Raw genomic sequence first — 21,777 nt, forward strand, 5'->3', positions numbered from 1 at the left:
ATTGACAGCTCCTCGGGTAGAAGACTCAGCAAACGGTCCATTGTGTTACTTATTAGAATAACCTTTTTAAATGGCCACGAGCATCTGTTGGGACCTAGCGCTCTGGATCAAGGGAGGTACACCGAAAACCCCATAACCTGAATTTTCTCTCTACAGAAGCTGACTGACCTGCTATGGATTTTCAGATTCCTCTTTTTTTGGGGGGGGAGCTGCTTCCCCGGGGGGCGTGGTCTGTGCAAAGAGGCGAGTGAACAATCCAGAACCTCCGGTCGTTACTGCGCAGGCGCGCTCCAGCACCCTCCCAAATCTCGAATAAATCCGCGAGACTGGCACGGGCCGTTCCTCTTTACGTCATCAGCCAAGATGGTAGGTAATCCCGAGTAGTTTGTCCGGGTCCGAAGCAATTACAATCCAATGGCATCGGCTGCTAAAAATGGAATTCCCGTTTATCGCATCACCACGGTGCCTCCTGTCGACAACCTGGGCAGCCATTTCGCGAATAGAGAGAACTGCATTTTGTTTCGACGGCAGTTCCCTTTCGCCACCGTGCATTCTGGGCCTAGTTAGCGGTGCGGGTGGCTGCAGTGTCCGCGGTAGTGGGTTTCCCTGTTGTGGTGTAGAATTTAATGTGACCCGCTTTAAAAGGGGGAACCATCCATGTGCTCGAGTCTGGTGGCGCGGCCGATCTCCCTCCTCGCTATCTCGGACTGAGTATAGAGCTGCCCGGGAGAGGTAGGTTTCTGTAGCTCCTTTCCCACTCCGGCCTGTAAGCCCCATTCATTCGTGTAAATTGGCAGGGGGCATTGTGTACAGTTGCTTTTCGTTGTGAAAAGTTTAGTGCTGGAGTGAACTAATTGGGGTCGCAGCTTGTTGTGAATTAATCTGATGGTGCTTGCAATTTGCGGGGTTCGGGAGCATTTTGAATCTCGTCAACGAGTATCGTGGATGAGAGCTCCTAATTCGAGCAGGCCGAAATACTGCATTTGAATAATTGCAATAGCCGAAGTCGCCTGTAAAAAAAAAAAAAAAATTTTTAATTGCTAAGAATATGTCTGCGTTTAGGGTAAGATTTGAGTGTTGCATGCTAATAAACTAGTCCTTGTTGCAATAATATGGATGAAAAACCAAAAGGTGAAAATAAATGTTCTTTCCCATTGGAGGCCGAAGCCTTTTGGAACATTAAAACGATGGAACATTTCTGGGTTAATCAGAAGTTTGCAGTTGAAGATTTAATTGAGGGTCATCCTCTGACGTCAAACTAGGCCGAATAGTTTGTGAAAGGAATATTGATAACTTGATTGACATTCAGGTCTGAATGTTTAACATGCTCGCACTGCAATCCTGCATGTACTTTTTAAAACCTGTTAACTCACTTATATTGTAATAGGTTAAAGGCTTAAATAGTGTACACAATAATATAGCACATGCATTGTGTTTTATATGTAAACTTTGATCAGAAGTTCCACCTTGTAGATTTAGAGTAATGGAGGAATGCTGAATTCAAGTGTTGCCCTTTGGGCCTTGCTTTATGTCCTCCCTGGTTACATCCCCTTAGAAGCAGGCCTCAAAATGGCTGGTCAGGAAGCAGCCAGGAAAATTAAGTGCAGATGTGTTTAGTTAGCAATAGAAGTGGTTTAATGCTTTTTACTGTATCTTGTAATCTTGAAGTGGGTATGATTTTCATAGTCACATGTTGTGCTTTGGCCTATGACCCTACTTTGGGGTGGGGTGGAGAAGAGACAATCAGTTTTCCACTGCTAAGTTATTTTGCCAGTGCACAACATTTATCATTTGCTTTAATTATTTTAGCCATCCAGATTGAGAAAAACCAGGAAGCTGAGAGGACACGTTAGCCACGGCCATGGCCGTATTGGTGAGTAGTAATTGCAGGCTCAAGTCTCTTAGTGTGTGTTCAAAATACTAGGTAACACTTTCTTCTGTCTCTTTAGGCAAACATAGGAAGCATCCTGGTGGTCGTGGCAATGCTGGTGGTATGCACCATCACAGAATCAACTTTGATAAATAGTATGTATTGTACTAAATGTGTTTTGATCCATAATGTTACTCTAATTGTGATCTTGCACCAACTGTAGTGCCTATTATGGAGTCTTGGTACCAAAAGGACCTCTGCAAAGTTGGGCTGGGGGAGGAGGCCAGTGAAAAATACTACCGTAAATTAAGTTTTTTGAAATTAACAATTCTGGCAGGATCTGGACATCTTCAACTGTTCTCTTGACGTAATGGAAGATAATGCTAGGACCTTTTTCATCAAGTGAGGAAATTCAAGTTCTGGCATATAAATATTCCAGCATATTCTGTTTTTATTTCTAGTATACAAGGTTGTGTGTGATTGCTTATATCCTTTTTTACGAGATATCGAGGCTAGAGTCACACCCTGACATTCCCAGTTGTTCTGGTGTGCTATAGCTCTCGAAGAATGAATACTAACTTTATTCACTGGCTGTTGCTCCTTGTAGCTCAGTCAGCCACCAGATTAGTGACATTGTATAAAGTGGTATGTAACTTTTGCAACTTTATTTTGTCATCAGGCTCTGTATAACTGCATTGGAAAATGGCCTTCAATTGTTTGCTTAAAACCATGTGATAAGTGCATTGCAGCCCTGTGTAAATGGCTGCGTTAATTTGTCCCTGCTGACTGGTGGTCAGCTGAAACTAGACAAATGCCTTAAGCTTGCTTGTCCCCATTATTATGGCATTCTCTTCAAAACTGCTTGACCTTGCTAACTCCATGCAGTCAGAAGCCTAAACAACCCATCTGATTATTCCTTGTTCTCTTCGTTCTGCAGCACCTAGACTCTCCTGCTTCTCTTTGTTGTTTGTAAGTCAGTTTTAGAAAGCTATGTACAGGAAACTTTCGTTTATCCGGAGGTTAAATGTCCAGAAAGCTTTATCTACCGGCAAAATTCAGGAGTCGGTTTAGATAAATTTTCTTTTCGTTGCTTCTTTTCTCCAGTCCTGGCTCTGCAAGCGTCTCTGTAGCTAAGCAACAGCTTCAGCTAGACGCTTGCAAGCTGCGCCAACTGTTTTGAAGCTGTTGCTAAGCAACAGGGTTTGTTGCTTCATACGGAGCTCTGAGCTCCGTATATGTTTTAACATTAGCGCTGGTTTCTACGGCAGTTTTGATCTAACGGCACCAGCTCGGTGCCGGATACCAGAAAAGTTTCCTGTACTGTAAATGCAGAAGTTGACATCCAAATTGTTTTTAACTAATTTTGTCCATTTTATGATTTATTTTCCTGATTAGTGGGGGTTTGGATACTTTCTCTTGCTAAACCTGTGAACACTACTCTTAAGTCACCCCATTGACTGTACAGTGTCACCAATTGTTCAAGTCACTTTTCTTGCTCTTCTGCAAAATATGCCTTGCTACTTTACTGTAGTTGCTAGTACATTAGTATGTTGAACACCATTTAAATTGAGGTATCTTCTGCAGCACCAGATTCTCCCCAGTCTGAGTTGCTGATTTCTAAATCTTTCAAATTGGAAGAGTGGAGCTCCTTGATGAACAATGCAAATTATGTCAAGTAGGATTGAGTGTTGCATTTAAAATATGCCAAACCTAACTTCAGAGCGAGAATATATTTTGTGGCTGAGCACGAACTTGGGCTTTGGTTGTCTGTGACCTTGTGTGGTTTGCTTAGGTAGATAGCACATGCAATTAAATCCATGTTTTACAAAGGCAAGACATCTCTATGGCTCATTATTTTTTTAAATGGCTAGTTTCCATTTACAACTATTTTTGTTTTTATATTGCACCTTAATGCAAGTTTAGAGAAGGATTTCTAGATGGGGGCAAGCATGCTCTGTCACTGATTAATGTGCTCCACTTCAATCTAGAGTTGGAAAAGCAGGAATGTGGAGGTGGTTGAAAATAAAGGCACTAGGTTGCAGAGGGATGTTGAAATCATTGTGTTGGAGGTCAGTAAAGAATGCAAGTGTCTACGTTCTAGACCAGCTAGAGCTTGGAATGGTGTGGAGATATCCCAAGTTTTTGGAGCAGAGCCAGATCTGTGGGCCACATGATTTAGTAATGAGTAGCAGTAATCTAGCAACTTTCTAATTTGCAATGCAGAATTATACAAACTGGCATATGTAAATCCCACATGAACAAACATCCAGTCCCTGTAAACACATTCAAACCTTGCATGTGGAAAAAATGACAGGCTTTCTGTAACATTCTTTCTCCCCCCCCCCGCTCCCTGTTGATTTGTTCCTCCACTCGGTCACTACTGTGATCTCTGCTGCTGGTGCCTGTCGCCTCTCTACGCCAATCTCAAGTGATGACTAGGAGCTTTTTGAATCTGAAGGGCTGGCAGATGCTGCTGCTCTTTTTTGTGTCCATCCACTAATTGGGGAGCAGTCTTTTCCAATTTGCCAGGCTTGGGAGCTCTTACACAGACTCGGAGCATTATGGTTACACATGCACAAAGAAGAAGCCGGCTTTGGCTTCTTGGGTCATAGAGCTTGTGGGTTACTTCGTAGGTGTCCTGTACTAATGCTTGAAAGGTCATTGAACCTGAGACTGGATAGTTTTTGGGACTTTGTTGTTTTGTCTTTATTCAAAAGAAGTGGAAGTGCTATGGAAGTAATCCTCCAGTAAACTTAGTTTTGTAATTCATACAAAGTGCTGATTTTTTTTTTTTGGTGCCTCCATTCCTACATGTACAGCACATGAAATCTTGGCTAAAGGAGTGTGTATACCCTCCATTCTAGCACGTATCTGTGGAGAAAATGGGCATAGTGTTCATGGATTTAAAAGATTCTTAAATGGTATCCATCTGATCCCTAAAATCAACAGCATCTTGTTTTTAAAGATAGTGACATGAAGGTTATAGAGGGCCAATTGCTACCCATGGAATTATCCTTAACATGTCACTATCCTCTGGTGAGACGGTGTAAGAAAATGCTATATTGCCAATACCTACAGGCTAAATTTTAAATTCATGATTATCCTAAGGTGATGCAGCACACTTATTGTTTGGCCTGTTGGTGTAGTAAATCATGTGTTTGAATTCCTACAGAGTTCTGATTTCTGTTGTGGCGAAATTAGTAGAAATTGGAAGCTTTTTCCATGTGTGGGGAGAGAAAATGAAGGAAGTCACCCCAGAATGTGCTTGTGTGCTGATTTTTGGTATGTGAAGGGAGAGCTAAGGAAGTGAAGTAATAGGCTGCCCCCATTAAACATAGGAATTAAGGAATAAATTCCTGTTGCACACTTTGAGGTGACTGCAATGATAGCATTGCATGCCACTATAAACTTGAAACTTGTAAGACAACATTAAGAAATGTGGAAAGCTAGTTCTCCCTGAATTTTCCTTAAATGCTGAGTTGCATTGGATTGAGTTCTAGTCCATGTTTGTAGTTTACTTTGTTTCATGTTCAATAGGTTTGTTTGAGTTTCTAAACCATTGTTTTTCAGTCACCCAGGTTACTTTGGAAAAGTTGGTATGAGACATTACCATCTAAAAAAGAACCAGTTGTTCTGCCCGACAATAAATTTGGATAAGCTGTGGACGCTGGTCAGTGAACAGACCAGACTAAACTATGCCAAGAAACCTGAAGGACCAGCACCTGTTATTGATGTTGTGCATGCTGTAAGTGTTAAGTGTTACCTCATGGGAGTTTCAAATATTGTTTTTCTGGGGATAGTCTACAAGTAGGATGTGTTGGATTAAAGTGAGAAACAACTGATGCCTTGCACATGATAATTGTAGCCAAGTACAACAGACTCCAGAACAACATTTCTCGTGCCAGTGCTGGCCTTTTTAAAAATGGTTAGATTGCAGCTGAACAGGAGTTGGTAAATCATATGGCAATCTCATACCATTACTCCCAGTTGATCTGGAAGAAACTGAAGGTAGTACAAGCCAAATTTATTCAACCTGGCATCATAATTTAACACTTTAAGCCCTGTTAGAATTTTACAAATCTGCATTGTACATCTTCCAAAGCCAATATATCTTTACTGTGGTTTGATGCTCTAAATTGAACATGATGCTTGGATGGGGTCTGACCAAGGCTCTGTACAACTGAAGCATCATTTCCTCACATGAATTCCAACCACCCCACCATACGATAAAGTCCAACATTCCTTTAGTCTTTTTGAATACTATTCGTACCTGTGCACTAGCTTTGTGATTTGCATGCATGGACAAATCTTGTTGCTCCTCCACAGTTCCTAGTTTCTCCATTAAGAAAATAGTCTGATTTTTGTCTTTCTCGGACACAGTGCATAACCTCACACTTTCCCCACATCAACTCTGTTTTGCCCATTCACTGCAACTTCCTGCTCCTATCTGCATGACTTCCTGTGCTCCAAACTTGGTGTTAAATGCAAACTTGGATATACAACTCTTTATTCCTTCATTCAAGTCATTTTATATATGGTGACGAGCAGAGACCCCAGTACAGATCCTTGGACATCACTTGTCACATCTGCCAAGCAGTGAATAAACCCTTTATCCATACTTTCTCCTACCTCTTAACCATGTGACATGGGCCAGTAATAGTTGCCTCCAATTCCATGTGTTTTCATTTTTGACAATCTCTTGTGCTAATCACCTTATCAAATACTTTATGGAAGCCCATGTAGAGAAAATCTATAGGCACTCCTCTCTCCACCATGCTAATGGCCACCAAAAAAAAATCAACCAGATTAGAGATGACCTATCCATTACAAATCTATACTCAGTCTTTGATAAGCTGATATTTGTCCACAGTTGATATTAAACTGACAGGTCTGCAGTTACCTGGTTTCTCTTTCCTTCATGTAAATAGTGACATTGCAGTTTTCCAAAAAAAAAGCACTAGCTGCAAGGAGGAAAGCAAATAAGGAAGTGTGTGTGGAAATTGTGGGTCTCCACTTGAGCAATGCTCCTGCAAAGGCATTTTTTAATGTATGGCAAAGGGCATTAGTTAGCTATGTAAAATCATTTGTTGCAGTAGAGTTTAATACTCAATTCTTGAGCATCGAGGCTAGAGTCACGCCCTTACATTTTCTGTTGTCTTGGTGTGCTATAGTTTTCGAAGAGTAACTGCTGATCTTATTCACTGACTAGCTTTTTATAGCCCAGTCGGTGTCACTATCAGTGACATTGCTTCATTTAAGTGGTAGTGAATTTTATATACCATAGTGTGGTGGTGAATGAACCCCCACCCAAGTCCATTGCAGCAAGCATCAATGGCTCCAGAGTTTTTTTTCTCCATTACTATATCCAGGATTCCTTTAGATATTGATCAATCTTTGTAGAACTTCTGCTATTGGTCCTAAATTTGCTGTTTACTAGTTTGAACTGATGTCCCTTTGTTCTAAGTGTTCAATTTAGCTTATTTTACAGATTTTACTTTTTCTGTAGTTAACTCTGCTACCTCCAAGATGTCCTCGGGTGCCTCCTTTCGCAGCCAAGTTTTTCCATTGCCTTTAAAACAATGGGGATCAAGAATCTGACCAGAAGACTGCAGAGATTTTCCTCTGACTTGTATTTTATTGTTTTGGCTATGTAGTTCAACATTCCATTGGCCCTGTTGCTGCTCTGGTATGTTAGCAGTGCAATGTTGTTTCTGCTAAGATTCCAAGGTCTCTTTCAATTTTGTCCTTGGCTATTTTGACAGTTTGTGGAGTACATGCTGCATTTTTTTTTGTACCATACTTTGCATTTCTGCATTAAATTCAATCTGCCCAATTGCTTTCTGTAAATTTTGAGCTGCCTATTATAATTTCAGTTCACCGTCTGTTGTGGTATATCAATTTGCATTGAGGTTTCTGAATCCAAATTATTCTAAATTAGAAAGAGTGACACCTTTTAATTTGTTCTCTGGATGTGGACAACATTAGCAAAGCTACATCTATACCACATTCCTAGTTGACTTGTGAAGTTGGTGGTACACCATCTTAAACTGCTGTGGTCCTTGTGCTGATGGTGCCAGGTAGGAAATTTCAGGATTTTGACCCAGTAGTGATGAGGGAATGGTAGTATATGACCATGTTGAGATGGTGTATGCCCTGGAGAAGACGGTGTTCCCAAGATCTTGTTGCTGTGGGGTATTGTCAGAATATGCTTGGTAAGTTGCTGCAGTGCACCTTGTAGACAGTAGTACATGTAGTGTGCCAGGGGTGGATATAGAGTCCAGGAATGTTGGCCAAGCAGACTTCTCTGTCCTGGATGGTTGAGCTTTTTGTGGTGGTGCAACTGTACTCATCTTGGTGAATGGTGAGTACTTTATCACACTCCTGACTTGAGCTGTGTAGATGGTAGAAATGTTTTGAGGGATCAGGAGATGAGCTGGTTGTCAACATAACTAGACTCTGCCCTATTGTTGTAGCCAGTGTTGATGTGTCTGGCCCAGGTTAGTTTCTGGTGACCCCCATGATGTTTGTAAAGGGCTTGACAGATGTGCAAATGGAAGGTATGGGGTTTAGATAATCGATTCCATTATTTTGCATAGAATCGAAGACTAATAGATCTGAGTATCACAGCCTGTTTTCATTTTATTAGTACCATCCCAGTGGTTCCCTTATTAATACTTCACAAATTATCTTCTTGGTCTCTTGGCACTCTGCGTTCAATAACATCTATCCCTGGAGATGATTTGTTTAGAGTCCTTTACGCTGGGAAGTCAATCTAATTTGTATCCATCATTTTTTGTCGGTTTGCTCTGTTTGGGGAGGTTACGTTTACTTGGGCAAAGTAAGTATTCTGAATAATCACTATCTTATGCCCTGTTTTAGGCCTGTTTGCATCTTTTGTGGTTCTTTGCCTTTTGCTGCTAAAAACTGAAGCAATTTTTCTTCTAACTCTGATCACTTTTTGATAATCCCAATAAATGTGAGTGTTGGTATTTGGCTTTTCTGACTTCAATAACCTAGCCCTCCCCAAAGAGATCAGCGAAGCAGCTACCAACCTACAGAATCTCCCAACAAATATTAGCTTCTAATTGACCTCTGGATCGACTCCAGGCTACTTCAATGTAGTGCCTGCGCAGTGGCCTTTGATGGGCCAGGTTAATGTCAGCTCTGCTCCAGACTTGAGCAAAGCTGTGGGAAACCACCTGCTATTTTTCTAATTCCCCATCTTTTAAAACCATGTAATTGGTGTAACTACTTTTTCCAGGTTCTTGCCAATGAAGTGAGGCCTTTCTAACTGATTTGTGATGCTCTGTTTTTCCCTTGTTTTTTTAAACATTGGCAACAAAGGCACTGAAACTGGCCCTTTTGTGTGGCAGACACAATGGCTTCTGAAAACCTTTTGGCTCCCTCCATTGCCATCCAAATATGGCACCTACCAGATAACAATTTATAGATTTGTGCAGGAATTGATTTTGATCTTGCAGTTTCTTGTTCAAGTTCAGGCTTCTTCATGACCTGTTAGAAATCTGAGAAAAGGCTTTAATATGATTTTAGGTGTTAGAATCACATTTGTATACACAACTTTTTTTATTTTTAGGAGCAGTTGATTTCCACATCATGCAATAAACTTGATGTCTTGTACTGTTTTTTAAAATACAATCAGATTTGGTGTTCAAAAATCCAGTTTTGGCTTCAAATATTCTATTTTTTTAAGCCATTGGTTTAGTCTTTGAATCCTTGTGCTTGTTTTTCTCCTTTTAGGGTTACTATAAAGTTCTGGGTAAAGGAAGACTGCCCAAACAGCCAGTCATTGTCAAGGCCAAGTTCTTCAGTAGGAAAGCTGAAGAGAAAATCAAGGAAGTTGGTGGAGCCTGTGTATTGATGGCATAAATTTTATGACTGGGTGTAAGAATAAAATACTGTCACTTTTAACTGCGCAATTACTTTCTTTAAAGTTCAAAGGATATTGAAGTGGAGTGAGCCTATTCCTCTTGTTGGTAACTTAATCTTTTGAGGGAATTCTGCTGAATTAATGTTGCCTCTATTTGGGATAATCCAGCATGGGTGTGGCTGTTTCCTGAAATGTCTTAGTACTTTCTAGAAACTTCCCTACAAAAACCAGTCTGCCAAAAGATTGAGTATTTTCACTTGTATGTTCATGTGCAAGTTAGCCAAAGCTTCCATATGGAATGTATTAATGTTATGGTCAGTGGGGGGGAGGGAAGGAGAGGAAGTGAGAGAGAAGAAAAAGTAGGTGAACTGACTGGGATGGCAATACAAAATGCTGGTTGAGGTATTTGCAGTTGCAAGATTTTCTCCTTGTACATGGATATCAGTTCCTGTCTCATCCAGACACAGTCTAGTCATTTACAGCACTAACTTAACCCATTCTCTTTCCCCTCATGCTCCACCTAGGACACTCAAGCCCCAAGTGATGGTGGTAACAGCCTTGTTAGTCCCAGCTACTTGCTATGCTGCATTGTAGTTGAGACCCAGCTATATCTACATCAGCCAGTATTAGCTCAGTGCTCTGGCTATGATTTGGATAGGAAAGGAACCAAGTGAGGATGGTCCCACTCCACTACACAACAGTGGAGAGGTGTTGAAGGTGACAGGCTGCAGATACATCAAGAAGGATGAGGGATAGTAGACCATGGGCGTCAGTCATTTGTGGCTTTGACTTGGGCTGTTTCCGTGCTGCGGCAGTTGTAGAAACCTGATTGGAGATTAAAACATTCAGTTGCAGGAAAGCTTGTCACGGATTTGGAAGGTGACAATTTGTTCAAGGACTTGAGAGGAAAGGGCAGTTGGAAATGAGACATAGGAACAGGAGTAGGCCATTTAGCCCCCTTGAGTTTGTTCTGCCATTCAATGGGATCCTGGCTGATTGTGACATCATTCAATATACTACCTGCCTTTGCCTTGTATCCCTTTATATCTTTGGTTAATAAAAATCTTATTTGTCTACAATTTTTAAAATTAATAAGTGACCTGGCATCAACTGTTGTTTGCCCAAGAGTGCCAAACTTCTACCATCGTGTGTGTGTATAGAAGTGTTTCCTAACTTTTCACTCCTGAAAGATCTGGCTCTAATTTTGGGTTATAGCCCCTAGTGCTAGACTCTCCAACCAGCAGAAATAGTTCAAAAGAAAAATACTGCAGATGCTAGAAATCTGAAATAAAAACAAAATGCTGGAAATACTTGGCACATCAGGCAGCATCTGTGGAGAGAAACAGTTAATGCTTCAGCTTGATGAGGTCATTGACCTGAAATGTGAACTATTTCTGCAGATGCTGCCTGACCTAAGTGTCTCTGGCATTTTCTGTTCCTACAGCAGAAATAGAGTAGAGAAACTCGTTCTCCATAATAGCTTAAACTTTGATGAAATCACCCCTTGACCTAAATTCCAGGGAATACAACCTTGGTTTGTAATCTCATAATTTAACCCCTTGGAGTCCAGGCATCATTCTGGTAAATCAACTCTGTCCAGGGCCAATATATCCTTTGTAAGGTGTGCCTAGACTGAACACAGTACTCCAGGTGTGGTCTATCTTGGGCATTGTATAGCTATAGCATAATGTCTACCTTTTAAAATTCAGCCCATGGGATTATAGTTTGCAAGGATGGGTCAAAGATGAGTCTGCTAAGGAGAGGTTAGTTTGGAAAAGGAGAGGGACACTACTTGAGGGAATCATCAGATGGCATAAGGAGCAGGAAAGAAAGTTGGGCAGCCAGCAGTTTACTGGGAATGGAAAACAAAGCAGGAGCTGGGTCATAAGAACATAAGCAGGAGTAGGCCATATGGCCCCTTGAGCCCACTCTGCCATTCAGTAAGATCGTGGCTGATCCTCAATGCCACTTTTCTGCCTGATCCCTATATCCTGGACAATGGGCATGAGGGGAAAGTGTGGGGAAGTTTGACTTGGTAAGCAAAGGAAGGTGTAGGGTGTCTCCTCCACACCCCTTTGCTGTAAGGTGCCTTGTTTCCACTTTTCCCCACAGGTGACATTAGTAATGCACTATGTAGGAACGACAGTGTAAAAAGTTGATTTCTAACTTTGCGATGCAGTGGTTCTTTAACTCACTGCAACCCTGTGGAACATTCCATTTTTAAGGAGTTACAGAAAGCTGGCATTTCACATGCATGTTGTCTTGGCTGGATTTTCAGGTTTTGGGTGTTTAAACAATACATATCAGGGGACCCATATGTTAAGGAGCCACCTGGAACTTGTTAATCACTATCTTCCTATTACCTGCAGTATTTCCTCCTCACTAATGGTGTGCCTCTTTTATATCTGAGCGTGATAAACTATTTAAGGACTCCTACTAGCTATCTCCTGCTTACTAGTTGAACACACAACCTATGAGTCAGAGGTTGTGGGTTCAAGTCCCACTCCAGAGAGTACAAAAATCTAGGCTGACACTGCAGTACTGCACTGTCAGATGAGACTTTAAACTGAGGCCCCGTCTGCTCTCAAGTGGACATAAAAGATCCAATGGCACTATTTTGAGGAGCAGGGGAGTTCTCCCTGGTGTCCTAGCCAATATTTATCCCTCAACCAACATCACTAAACAGATTATCTGGTCATTATCACATTTTACAACAGTGACTCCACTTCAAAAGTACTTAATTGGCTGTAAAGTGCTTTGGGATGTCCGGTGGTCATATATAAATGCAAGTCTTTTAGTTCTCCCCACCCCTGCTGACTCAACCCACCTATCAGTATCCACCCCTGTGGCTGCCACTGCAGTTGTCCCTCTGCAAGTGCCTTCTGTGTACTTCCTGACCTATCCCCTGTCTCCTTCACCATCTTGGATCCCCAGAAAAACAAATTAACTTTATATAATCAGTACTTCTATGCAGGCAAAAATGGCAGAAGATAGCCAGCAAAAGAAGCTGCAGCATCAGAACTTCCTGCTCCTTAGGCCTCAGATGCCTGGTATCCTGCTGAAGTTCTTGCCTCCCCCTCCCTGATAGCTGCTGATGCCAGGTTTCAGCACAGGAAAGTTTGGAATCATGGGAAAGTGAGTGTGAATACACTGAAGCAGCATGATGCCTTGAAATATTTTTTTAAATCACACTTCAAAAGCCTTTAGGTTTTGGGTAGATAAGGATGTGCGCCTGTAACCCAAAGAGCCAGACGAAAGCAGGATAGGCTTACAGATTTTTTTAATTTAAAAAAATTGAATTAAACTCAATTTCACAGGGGAGAGATGATCTTTAGTGCTAAATAGTTTATAAAATGATGATCCTACCAAGTATTGAAATTAAGCTGTAAAACAATGAGAAAATTAAGTCATAAACTGAAATAAAAACTTACCTGAGGATAAGTCTGGATGGATGGAGAGTCTGAATTTTTCCTGAAAAGAACTGAACATGTAGATTGACTGAGCAGAAACCCACCAGGAGTCAAGTTATATAGTTAAAATGCAACAAGTCTGCATAGGCAAAGCCCCCAAAAAATTGGGCAGACAAATTTATAATAGGAAAGCATTTGCAAAAAAATTGACCGTGGCTCTAGGTAGCGCACTCTGCTCTGAATCTTGTGGGTTCAAGTCTCACTCCAAGGACTTAAGCACAAAAATCTAGGGCTGACACTCCAGTGCAGGACTGAGGGAGTGCTGTACTGTTAGAGGAGCTGTCTTTTGGATGAGACTAAACCGAGGCCCCATCTGTTCTCAGGTGGACGTGAAAGATCTGATGGCACTATATCGAAGAAGAGCAGGGGAGTTATCCCTGGTGTCCTAGCCAATATTTACCCCTCAATCAACATCTGGTCATTATCATATTGCTGTTTGTGGGAGGTTGCTGTGTGCAAATTGGCTGTCGTGTTTCCTACCTTGCAACAGTGACTACACTTCAAAAGCACTTCATTGGCTATAAAGTGCTTTGGGATGTCCTGAGGTCACGAACGACAAGTTTTTAATATATTACATTAAAATATATAAAGCACAATTTTTTCACATACTGTTGCATTCTATGATGTGGAGGAATTAGTAATTAAGAATTTAATATTTATTTTACCAACAAAGCAAACATCAGAACGCAAGTCCTGCCCTGTCTGGTATTAACGTAATCCTAATGGCAGGCTACAGTGATTCAGAAAATCTTTTCTATGGGAGCAAAGAGATTTGTAGAGTTGATCTGAAATATTTTTTTATTACCAAACTTAACAATTGTCTACAGACAATAATGTCAGAGTTTCATGATTGGGCTATTCTAAGGCCTTATGATACACTGAAATCAAATCTTGGGCAAGTCAAAACTTCCCAAGTTCAACACTAGCAAAAATGAAGCCATCCCATTGACCCTATACACCTCCAGCACTGAATCCATCGACCTGGGCTGCTGGTTCAGGCTGAGGTCAGTCGTGCATAACCTCAATATTCTGTTCAACTAGGTCATTAGTGTAGTGTATGTACCTTTAAGAGCCCCTGTGTACTGTAATACCGGTAGTGACCACTCGGGTATATAAGCCTGTATAGCGTCTTGTATCTTTTAGTTCAGCCCTGACCTTCGACTAGTAAAGACCTGTTAAAGTTATTCTTGTGGTCTGTGTGCAGTGATTCATATTAACCATAACTGGAACACACAGACTTAACAGTGGCGACGAGTACGATGTTACCCTGCGGCAGAGACATATCCAAGGCAGTTTAACGGGCGTCGAGAAGAGGCATCCGCCCTCATCATCCTGCTGAGAAAAGACTCGGGTCTGAAGAGCAAGGAAGAATCCTGACACGAAGCCTTCCATCAGCAACAGACAGTGATCATCCCTTCTATCACGGTGGTGGGTAAGCCGATCAGCGACGAGCAGCAAGTCGGCCACGTTGGCTGTGAAGTAGGGGAGGAAAAAAAACGGAGGATATAAGGGCGGAGAACTCGACCACGGCCGGGGAAAAGAGCCGGACAGAAGTCGGGGCCAGAGGCGCTGAGACTGGGGCAGCGTAAGGCACGGGAGCCGCGGTGAATGCAAACGCAGCCGGTGTAAAAGACCGGGCTGCAAGCGGGCTGGGAGACGCAACAGCGTCGAGAGAGAGCTCGACCGCGACCGGTGAAAAAGGCCGGGCAGCTACCGAGGCCGCGAGGCGCAGCGACCGGGACAGCGTAAGGCGCGGGAGAAAAAAAAAAAAAAAAAACCACGGAGAACTCAGCCGCAACCGGGGGAAAGGACCGGACTGCAAGAGGGGCTGGGAGGCACGATTTGAGAACCGCTGGGGAGGACGAACGCAGCAATACGGCAATCGCCATTACAGCCAGCGGGGGAGAAAGGCAAACTCGGGAAGCCGCCATTTTCGTAGGCGGGGGAAGAAGACAAGCGCGGGAAACCGCCATTTTAAAAAAAAATTAAAGAAAAATTTCTTTTTGTTTCTCAAGAAGATTGCGAGGATGCCTAAGCGTGGTAACATCAACGATTTCGATCCCGATGTTGAAGATTGGGCCACGTATGTAGAACGCATAGAGATTTATTGTAAGGCAAATAAAATATCCGATGAAGATAAAGCACTAACCTTACTAAACTCAATGGGTGCGAAGACATACGGGCTATTGAAGCATCTTCTATCACCAGCTAAACCAGCGGATCAGGCTTTCGCTAATATTGTTGCTGTCCTGAGAAATCATTTGAACCCCACACCGCTGATGTTAGCGGAACGATTTAAATTTTATGCGAGAACGCAACTGAAAGAGGAAAGCAACGCGGAGTATTTGAACTGCGTAAGCTAGCGAAATACTGTCAGTTTGGGGAAAGACTGACCGAGGCACTGAGAGACAAATTCGTGTGGATTGTCGAAAGAAGGAACACAAAAGCGGCTGCTTGAAGAGAATGATCTTACACTTGATAAGGCTGTCACTATTGCAGCATCGCACGAAGCCGCAGCGAGAGGCACTGCGGAAATGCAGCTGAAGGCAGCGGTACTTGGCGTAGATCAAATGGCTTTGGGTACAGCGAAATGTTATCGTTGTGGAAAGACGACACACAATCAGAACCAATGTTGGTTTAAAAACCAAGAATGTAGAAAATGTGGCAAGCTTGGTCACATAGCTAAAGTATGCCGGTCAGGAAAGAAGACCAGCAACAAAAAGTCACCGCAGGAAAAGTGCAGAAAGGTACATAAGGTGGCTGAGAAGGGTTCGGATGAACAGAATTCGGATTCAGACTCCCAACAGCAAGGAACTGGGTAGTCTGAGAATTCACAATGTGAGTAAGGAAGCTGACCTACAAACTATCTGGGTCACACTGCAGATAGCAGGAGTCCAAGTGAAGATGGAATTGGACACCGGATCGGCGTTGACGGTCATGAATAAGCAAGATTACAAAAGGTTATTCACACATATTCCCCTACGGGATACGGAGATAGTATTGCAGACATACACTGGGCAAAGAGTATACCCCATCGGAAAGATAAAAGTCAAGGTGATACACAAGGGCAAAGAACACCAAGGAATGGACTTATATGTACTACCTGAGGGAGGTCCACCACTTCTGGGACGGGAGTGAATCAGGAAAATAAATATGGACTGGCACTCCCTAAAAGCAATAACGGTAGATTCCGGAAAAAAAGATGTCAAACCTGAACAATTGTACAGAATATTGGATGAGGCTAAAGAGGTGTTCCAACAGGGACTGGGAACACTGAGAGGAATTAAGGCAAAAATCAAGATTGCAGAACATGCAAACCCAAAATTTTTCAAAGCCAGACCGGTACCTTATGCGATACGACCTGCTGTGGAAGCTGAGCTGGAAGGGCTAGAACGTTCAGGAGTACTGTCTAAGGTGGACTGGAGTGAGTGGGCCACGCCCATTGTTCCCGTCATGAAGCGTTCATCGAGTAACAAGCCAGGGGAACCGGGGAAGGTCCGCATCTGTGGAGACTTCAAGATCACAGTTAATCCGGTGCTTCACACGGTGCAATATCCGCTTCCGCGGATTGAGGATATCTTTGCTTCATTGGCTGGCGGGAAACACCACCAAGATAGACCTGGCGCAAGCGTACTTACAGATGGAAGTTGAGGAAGAGTCGCGCCAGTATCTCACAATCAACACGCACAGAGGCTTGTATCGATATAATAGACTGGTTTTTGGAGTGGCTTCGGCGCCAGCAATTTGGCAGAGGGCCATGGAGCAGGTATTACAGGGAATTCCAAGCACTCAATGTTACTTGGACGATATCCTGATTACAGGAGATGACGATGAGGAACACTTTGCAAATTTGAAACTGGTGCTCACCAGATTGAAGGAATATAGACTTCGAGTTAATCGCCAGAAATGTGAGTTCTTTCAGAAACGGATCTCGTACTGTGGTCATGTCATTGACCAGGAGGGGCTGCACAAGTCACCTGACAAGATCGAAGCTGTTGTGAAGGCTCCCGCTCCGGAAAATGTATCCCAGTTGAGGTCGTTCCTAGGGTTGATTAACTATTACCATAAGTTTCTGCCAAATCTATCCACCGTGCTGCACCCGCTGAATGCTCTTTTGCAGAAAGAAGTACCATGGAAGTGGAGCGAGGACTGTAAGAAGGCCTTTCACAAAAGCAAGGCGTTGATCACCTCAGAGGAAGTGTTGGCTCACTTCAACCCAACGCTACCTATTCGTTTAGCTTGTGATGCTTCTCCTTATGGTATTGGAGCAGTACTCTCACACAAGTTGCCAAATGGCTTGGAAAGGCCAGTCGCATTTGCATCCAGATCATTGACCTCCGCTGAGCGCAACTATGCTCAGATAGATAGGGAGGCTCTCAGCCCTGTGTGGGGAGTAAAGAAGTTTAATCATTACCTGCAGGGCCAGAAGTTTACACTGCTGACAGACCACCAGCCGTTGGTATCCATATTCAACCCTAAAAAGGGTGTTCCCATTATGACAGCGCAAAGGCTACAGAGGTGGTCCCTTTTCCTAGGGGCACACCAATATGACATAGAATACAAAGGATCAAAACAGCATGGGAATGCTGACGGTTTATCGCGCCTACCGTTGCCAACGGTAGAAGAGGCGCCTACAGTGGACCCAGTGGAGATGTTCCACTCAACCATAATGGAATGTCTACCAGTAACAAATTCTACCATTGAAAAGGAAACGAGAAATGACCCGACTCTCTCACGAGTCTACGATTTAACGGTGAAGGGATGGCCAGCACATGGTGAACCACTGTTGCCAGCATTCTCGCAAAGAAGAGAACAGCTGTCAGTGTGCCGAGGAACCTTGGTGTGTGGATCCAGAGTGGTGATTCCACCCAAACTCCAGTATAAAGTGCTAAAGGAGCTTCACGAGGGGCATCTGGGTGGAGTGAAAATGAAGAACCTAGCCAGAGCGTTTGTGTGGTGGCCAGGTATCGATGGAGACATCGAAGAAATGACCAAGAGCTGTCTAGGATGCCAGAAGGTCCAAAACGCCCCACCACAAGCCCCTCTACATCCATGGGAGTGGCCCTCATCTCCATGGCAAAGGGTACATATCGACTTTGCTGGTCCATTTATGGACTCAATGTTCTTAATCGCGGTGGATGCACACTCCAAGTGTCCGGAGGTAATAAAGATGTCCTCCACCACCACGGAAAAAACCATCACAGTATTAAGGACCATATTTGCCAGGAATGGGCTGCCGGAACAGATCTGTTCTGATAATGGACCGCAATTTGTGTCCGAAGAATTCAGGAAGTTCTTAAAAAAAACAATGGGGTTAAGCACTACACGTCCGCCCCATACCATCCCGCCACCAATGGATTAGCTGAAAGGTTTGTCCAGACCTTCAAGAAGGCCATAAAGGCCATGGGTAATGAAGACATAAATCTACAACATAAGGTAGATAACTTCTTGTTTGCGTACAGGAATGCAACACGTGGTTACAAACCAAACTCCCGCCATGATGTTTTTCAATAGAAGACTAAGATGCCGGCTGGATTTGATCAAGCCAAACATCAGAAGGGACGTAGAGAACCGGCAATTTCAAGGCATGAATGAAAGGCCAACTAGAACCTTCCAGATAGGTCAACAAGTTTTGGCCCGGGACTACCGTACCGAGAAATGGCAGCCTGGAACTATTTGCACACGACTAGGACCGCTGATGTATACCGTGGACATTGGTGAAAGCATAATAAGGCACCATGCTGACCAGATCATAGAGTCATCCGAAAAGGGACAACCTACACCACAACTCTATACGCCTAATGATGAAGCAGAGATACCCATAGTATCTACCTCCGATCCGGTGATACTGGAACCAGATGAACCCGACGCTGGCATTCAAGCCGAATCGGCCTTGCCAAAAGAACCTACTACACCACCGAAAACTACTACACCACCAAGGCGTTATCCGGACCGAGTCAGGAAGCCTCCAGAGAGACTGACTTATAATTGATTAACTGCAGCAAATGTGTAGATTATTGTTCTTGTAAACATGTTAATTAATGATTACTTAAAATGTTATGTACTAATTATCTAAAAGGGGAGGAATTGTAGTGTATGTACCTTTAAGAGCCCCTGTGTACTGTAATACCGGTAGTGACCACTCGGGTATATAAGCCTGTATAGCGTCTTGTATCTTTTAGTTCAGCCCTGACCTTCGACTAGTAAAGACCTGTTAAAGTTATTCTTGTGGTCTGTGTGCAGTGATTCATATTAACCATAACTGGAACACACAGACTTAACAATTAGTGACCTGGATATCAAAATTAAATGTAAGCTTGTCAAATTTGCTAACTGCACCAAAATAGTAACAATGGAAGGGTCAGAGATAAAATCAAAAGATTTCCAGAGTGATTTAGATAGCTGTGAAATTGTCCAAATTCCTAATAAGCATTCCTACCACACAAAGCCCTGGACCAGAGTACGAATTTATAAAGCCTACCTTTAGTATATAATGAGTAGGATTGGATTGAGCAGAGGGAGACTTAGAATGTGGCCTGGGAGTGATGGTTGACCTATCATTTTCAATGTGGGCAATGAGATAAAAGAATTAAAGATGCAAACTGAATGCTGGAAAGTAAGGCACAGTAGAAGAGTACAAACCTCCAGAGATTATGCTGCAAGCTGACAATGCATTTGGCTATTTATGAAATACCATTTTGACTATGAGAATTTAAAGACATTCCCTTAACATCAGTAAGTGTTGAATCAATGTTTCAATTAAGCAACTGGTTAGATCTAACTGGAGTCAATTAACTTGCAAGTTATATCTTGGAACAGGTGTTGAGCTGCTGAATGTTACCATATTGTTTGTATCATTCAGTGCAGGATTATCGGGAACCCTACCAGTTTAATCAACAAGTAACATAAGTGAGTTCTTTCTCTCTCCACGGATGCTGCCTGGCCTGCTGAGTATTTCCAGTTGTTATTTCTCATTTAAAATAGTGTTCAGTACTGGTTTATACACCACAAAAAAAAAACTTGGAGAGAGTGAACAGAATAGGAAAAACACTGATCCTGATTGCAAAGGGATGAACTGCAAAGAAAGATCAGAGAAGCTTAAGTTCCATGATCTAGAAAAAAGTAAAAGGGTAGTCACAGGAAGGGTGGAGCCATTTAGGGACCAAAAAGGAGATCTTGTAGAAGCAGAGGGCATAGCTGAGGTACTAAATGAGTACTTTGCATCTGTCTTCACTAGAGAAGAAGATGCTATCAATGTCACAGTAAAGGAGAATGTAGTAGTGATAGTGGATCGGGTAAAAATAAAGAGGTACTTAAAAGGTTGGCAGTACTCAAAGTAGAAAAGTCACCCAGTCTGATGGGATCCATCCTAGGTTACTGAAAGAAGTAAGGGTGGAAATTGCAGAGGTTCTGACCACAATCTTCCAGTCCTCAGATATGGGGGAGGTGCCAGAGGACTTTAGTATTGCAAATGTTACGCCCCTGTTCAAAAAAGGGGAGAGGTGTAAACCTGTCAGCTTAACATCGGTGGTGGGGAAACTTTTAGAGATAATATTTTGGGACAAAATTAATTAGCACTTCGAAAATGACAGCCAGCGCAAGTGACTAACTTGATTGAGTTCTTCGATGAAGTAACGAAGAGGGTTGATGTGGGTAGTACAGTTAATGTTGTGTGGAGGACGAATTCTTGGAATGCATGTGAGATGGTTTCCTGGATCAGTATGTTGAGGAACCAACCAGGGAACAGGCTATTCTGGATCTGATACTGTAATGAGAAAGGACTAATCAATAATCTTGTGGGAAAGGGGCCTTTAGGGACAAGTGACCATAATATGATTGAATTTTACATTAAGTTTGAGAGTGATGTAGTCCAATCTGAAACTAAGGTCTTCAATCTAAACAAAGGAAACTACAAGGGTATGAGGGACAAGTTGGCCATGATAGATTGGGAGACTACACTAAAAGGTATGAAGGTGGACATACAATGGCTAACATTCAAGGAAATAATGCATAATTTGCAACAAACATATATTCCTCTAGGGCATAAAAACCCAAAAGGAAAAGTGATCCAACCATGGCTAACAAAAGAAATTAAAGCTAGTATTAAGTCAAAGGAGGAAGCTTATAAAGTTGCCAGAAAAAGCGGTCAGCCTGAGGATTGGGATCTTTTTAGAAATCAGCAAAAGGGGACCAAGAAATTGATAAAGAAAGGGAAATGGAATATGAGCACAAACTAGCGAAAAATCTAAAAACAGATTGTAAAAGCTTCTATAGGTATGTGAAAAGGAAAAGACTAGCGAAGATAAATGTAGGTCCTTTACAGTCAGAGACGGGAGAATTTATAATGGGGAATGAGGAAATGGCAGGGAAATTACAGGAGACTGGTTTATCCGGAGGTTGTATGTCCGGAAACCTCGATCTACCGGCAGAAATCAGGAGCTGTTCTGTTAGGTTGTTTTTCTTCTCGTGGCTTTTTTTTTCCCAACAGTTAGGCTTTGGAAAGTCTCTCTCAAGCTGTTGCTAAGCTACAGAGACGCTTCCAAGGTACG

General features: G+C 42.6%; 1 protein-coding gene and 2 non-coding genes across 3 annotated transcripts; all 3 read left to right on the forward strand.

Annotated features, from left to right (window-relative positions):
• The first annotated feature begins 322 nt into the window (after nt 1-322).
• Nucleotides 323-9,799, forward strand: rpl27a (ribosomal protein L27a). The gene is made up of 5 exons (XM_086007943.1): nt 323-366; nt 1,810-1,873; nt 1,950-2,025; nt 5,441-5,615; nt 9,629-9,799. The coding sequence occupies exons 1-5, from the start codon at nt 364-366 to the stop codon at nt 9,755-9,757; spliced, it is 447 nt and encodes a 148-aa protein (XP_085864069.1). The 5' UTR covers nt 323-363; the 3' UTR covers nt 9,758-9,799.
• LOC147106996 (small nucleolar RNA SNORA3/SNORA45 family) lies at nt 2,376-2,506 on the forward strand. Its single transcript, XR_015081273.1, has one exon. It is a non-coding gene; the product is annotated as a small nucleolar RNA SNORA3/SNORA45 family (small nucleolar RNA).
• Nucleotides 6,990-7,118, forward strand: LOC147106997 (small nucleolar RNA SNORA3/SNORA45 family). The gene has a single exon (XR_015081274.1). It is a non-coding gene; the product is annotated as a small nucleolar RNA SNORA3/SNORA45 family (small nucleolar RNA).
• Nucleotides 9,800-21,777: the final 11,978 nt, after the last annotated feature.

The sequence above is a fragment of the Somniosus microcephalus genome, chromosome 15 (genome assembly GCF_052327205.1).
Source record: "Somniosus microcephalus isolate GS21.2 chromosome 15, FLI_Smic_1.0, whole genome shotgun sequence".
Lineage (NCBI taxonomy): Eukaryota > Metazoa > Chordata > Chondrichthyes > Squaliformes > Somniosidae > Somniosus > Somniosus microcephalus.

What these genes read in the sequence shown, in the direction of transcription:
- rpl27a (XM_086007943.1), top strand. An exon ending in CCACGGCCATGGCCGTATTG is followed by an intron (nt 1,874 to 1,949) that starts GTGAGTAGTAAT and finishes CTGTCTCTTTAG; the next exon opens with GCAAACATAGGAAGCATCCT. An exon ending in AGAATCAACTTTGATAAATA is followed by an intron (nt 2,026 to 5,440) that starts GTATGTATTGTA and finishes ATTGTTTTTCAG; the next exon opens with TCACCCAGGTTACTTTGGAA.